General features: G+C 34.4%; 1 protein-coding gene across 1 annotated transcript; it reads right to left on the reverse strand.

The window, feature by feature from the left end:
• Positions 1 to 217: 217 nt before the first annotated feature.
• On the reverse strand, positions 218 to 1,844 carry LOC103962551. Its single transcript, XM_009375265.2, has 2 exons — positions 1,709 to 1,844; positions 218 to 759 (listed from the first exon to the last, which is right to left on the reverse strand). The coding sequence occupies exons 1-2, from the start codon at positions 1,734 to 1,736 to the stop codon at positions 218 to 220; spliced, it is 570 nt and encodes a 189-aa protein (XP_009373540.2). The 5' UTR covers positions 1,737 to 1,844.
• Between the last annotated feature and the right edge of the window lie 255 nt (positions 1,845 to 2,099).

Genomic DNA, 2,099 nt, shown 5'->3' on the forward strand with positions numbered 1-2,099 from the left:
TGAACCTATTAGAATTCTTAGAGAATTTAGAATTCTTTTTAGGACTAGAAGAACCCCCATTGTTGAATGGTTTCTTCTCTTTTCCAAATTGCACAAAGTTTACTTCCTCAATCTCCTTGCCTTTCTCCTACTTTTGCCGAGTTTCCTCTTGCACACATTGTGCAATCAGTTCATCTATATCCCAACTGTTATCTTGTGTGTTGTATGAGACTTTTAACTAACTGTACTTAGTAGGAAGGGCTTGAAGAATCATGAACACAAGCTGCTTCTCACCGATGTTTACATATATGGAATTCAATTTCTCAGCAGCATCTGTCATCTTCATTATATGATCCTTTATGGAGCCAGTGCCCTCAATTTTGTATGTAGTAAGCAAGGACATGTATTGACTTGCTTCTGCTTTCTCAAACTCCTTAAACTTCTTTCCAATGGTTGTCATGTAATCCATACCCAGCAGTAGTTTCTTTATTCCTCCTCTGATAGTATCAATCATCCCACTTTCCAAGATGGAAAGTTCCACTTTACCAGCCCTTGTATATCTTTCATGATCTGATTTCTCAGCCCTGGTGCTTTGATCAGTGACAATAGGCTTGGAAGTGCTTTGATCAGTGACAATAGGCTTGGGATTATCAATTACTATATCAAACTCATTAAGAGTCCACATCAAATTGATATCTCTTCTCCATTTTTTGTAGTTGCTTCCACCAGTGAGGATTGGAATGTTTGCCAAGTTTAAGGTCTTCATCGATATTGCAGACACTAATGAACATACAAATCACAATATAAACTTTAGAGTCCTGTGTTCATTCCTCAGTCTATTGCACATCAAGACATCACAACTATTATCCATATATATAATCTCAACACAATTTAGTTGATAAGCACATGTAGGATGAACGGTTTTATTGAAAACTTAAGCAAGCATAGCATTTAATCCTAGAATAATTCATCTCATTCACAAGAAGGTATTCACCTCATACGAAATAGTCAAAAGTTAAATATAAACATCAATTGAGGAACTGAATACCTTATTCAATGAAAATTAAAACTGAATATATCCTTTATAGGTGATCAATTCATTTGCCCACTGATGAATTAGTTTGAATCAAAATTAACGATAGGTTTTGTTATATAATTCTAATCAAACTTACGCAAATTTAAAGCGAAACTAAACTCGGATTTCATGTTAATTGTCTGGGTTTCAGAATACATATCCTGATGAATGAAAAATCAAACATCACGCAGCGGAAGGAAAAAGCAGATATATTCAATAGCCAGAATGACCAGGCACAAAATTGCAAAGAAGAGAGAACAAGGAAGAGTGAACAAAGATATGATATTCAATTTCCTAAATCCCAGAAAAACCCAAACAAAATGCAGGCTTTCGAGTTCTAATGGTCAAAAAATTTTGAATAACCTTTTTTTTTTTTTTTTTTTATTCAAATGCACCGTGTTGTGTAATCCCAGATTTATTTCAAGTAACTAGAACCCCGTCTCGAAACCTGACAACTGAAGTTGTCTTTTTTTTTTTTTTTTTTTTCTTTTAATTTTTATTTTATTCAATAGATTTTGTCGATTGAATTTAAGAACTTAAATCTATGGCTCTGATACCACATGTAAACTTTAACACCACATGATCTATCAAGTTACTAATATCACAGCCAAATAACAAAAGCTTAAGCCTATGAAAACATTGTAGAGCACTGACCTGATGAATTCGCACCAGAGGAAGCCATGAATGCGGGAAACAAAGCTTGTAGCTAGTGATCTTTTCACCTCTGTCTGATTGCCTTGTGCTTAAAACTAGGAATAGGACTTAGTGCCAATATGAGCATTAATTTGTGAGAGCAGAGATCACCATATATATATATATGAATTGTTAATAATGATTAGGACAATTATAACGATGAGGACAATTATTATCTTTTTAGTCACTACATTTATTCATTGTTCAGTTTTCATTTACAGCTTATCTTATTTGTTAACCTTCTACGTAGGATTGTACTCTCAACCCAAACAGTAAGGCGTGTTCCAAACAAGAAGTCCATAAGATTGGCATGAGCCGATCGCATGAGTGGAGAGGGAGTTTAGCAAATACG

The sequence above is a fragment of a genome, unplaced genomic scaffold (assembly GCF_019419815.1).
Source record: "Pyrus x bretschneideri cultivar Hongxiangsu unplaced genomic scaffold, Pyrus_bretschneideri_v1 Contig70, whole genome shotgun sequence".
Lineage (NCBI taxonomy): Eukaryota > Viridiplantae > Streptophyta > Magnoliopsida > Rosales > Rosaceae > Pyrus > Pyrus x bretschneideri.

Coding starts and splice junctions, on each gene's coding strand:
- LOC103962551 (XM_009375265.2), bottom strand. CDS start 1,736: ATGGCTTCCTCTGGTGCGAATTCATCAG. Junction 760..1,708: donor CTCTGGTGCGAATTCATCAG/GTCAGTGCTCTA, acceptor TATGTTCATTAG/TGTCTGCAATATCGATGAAG.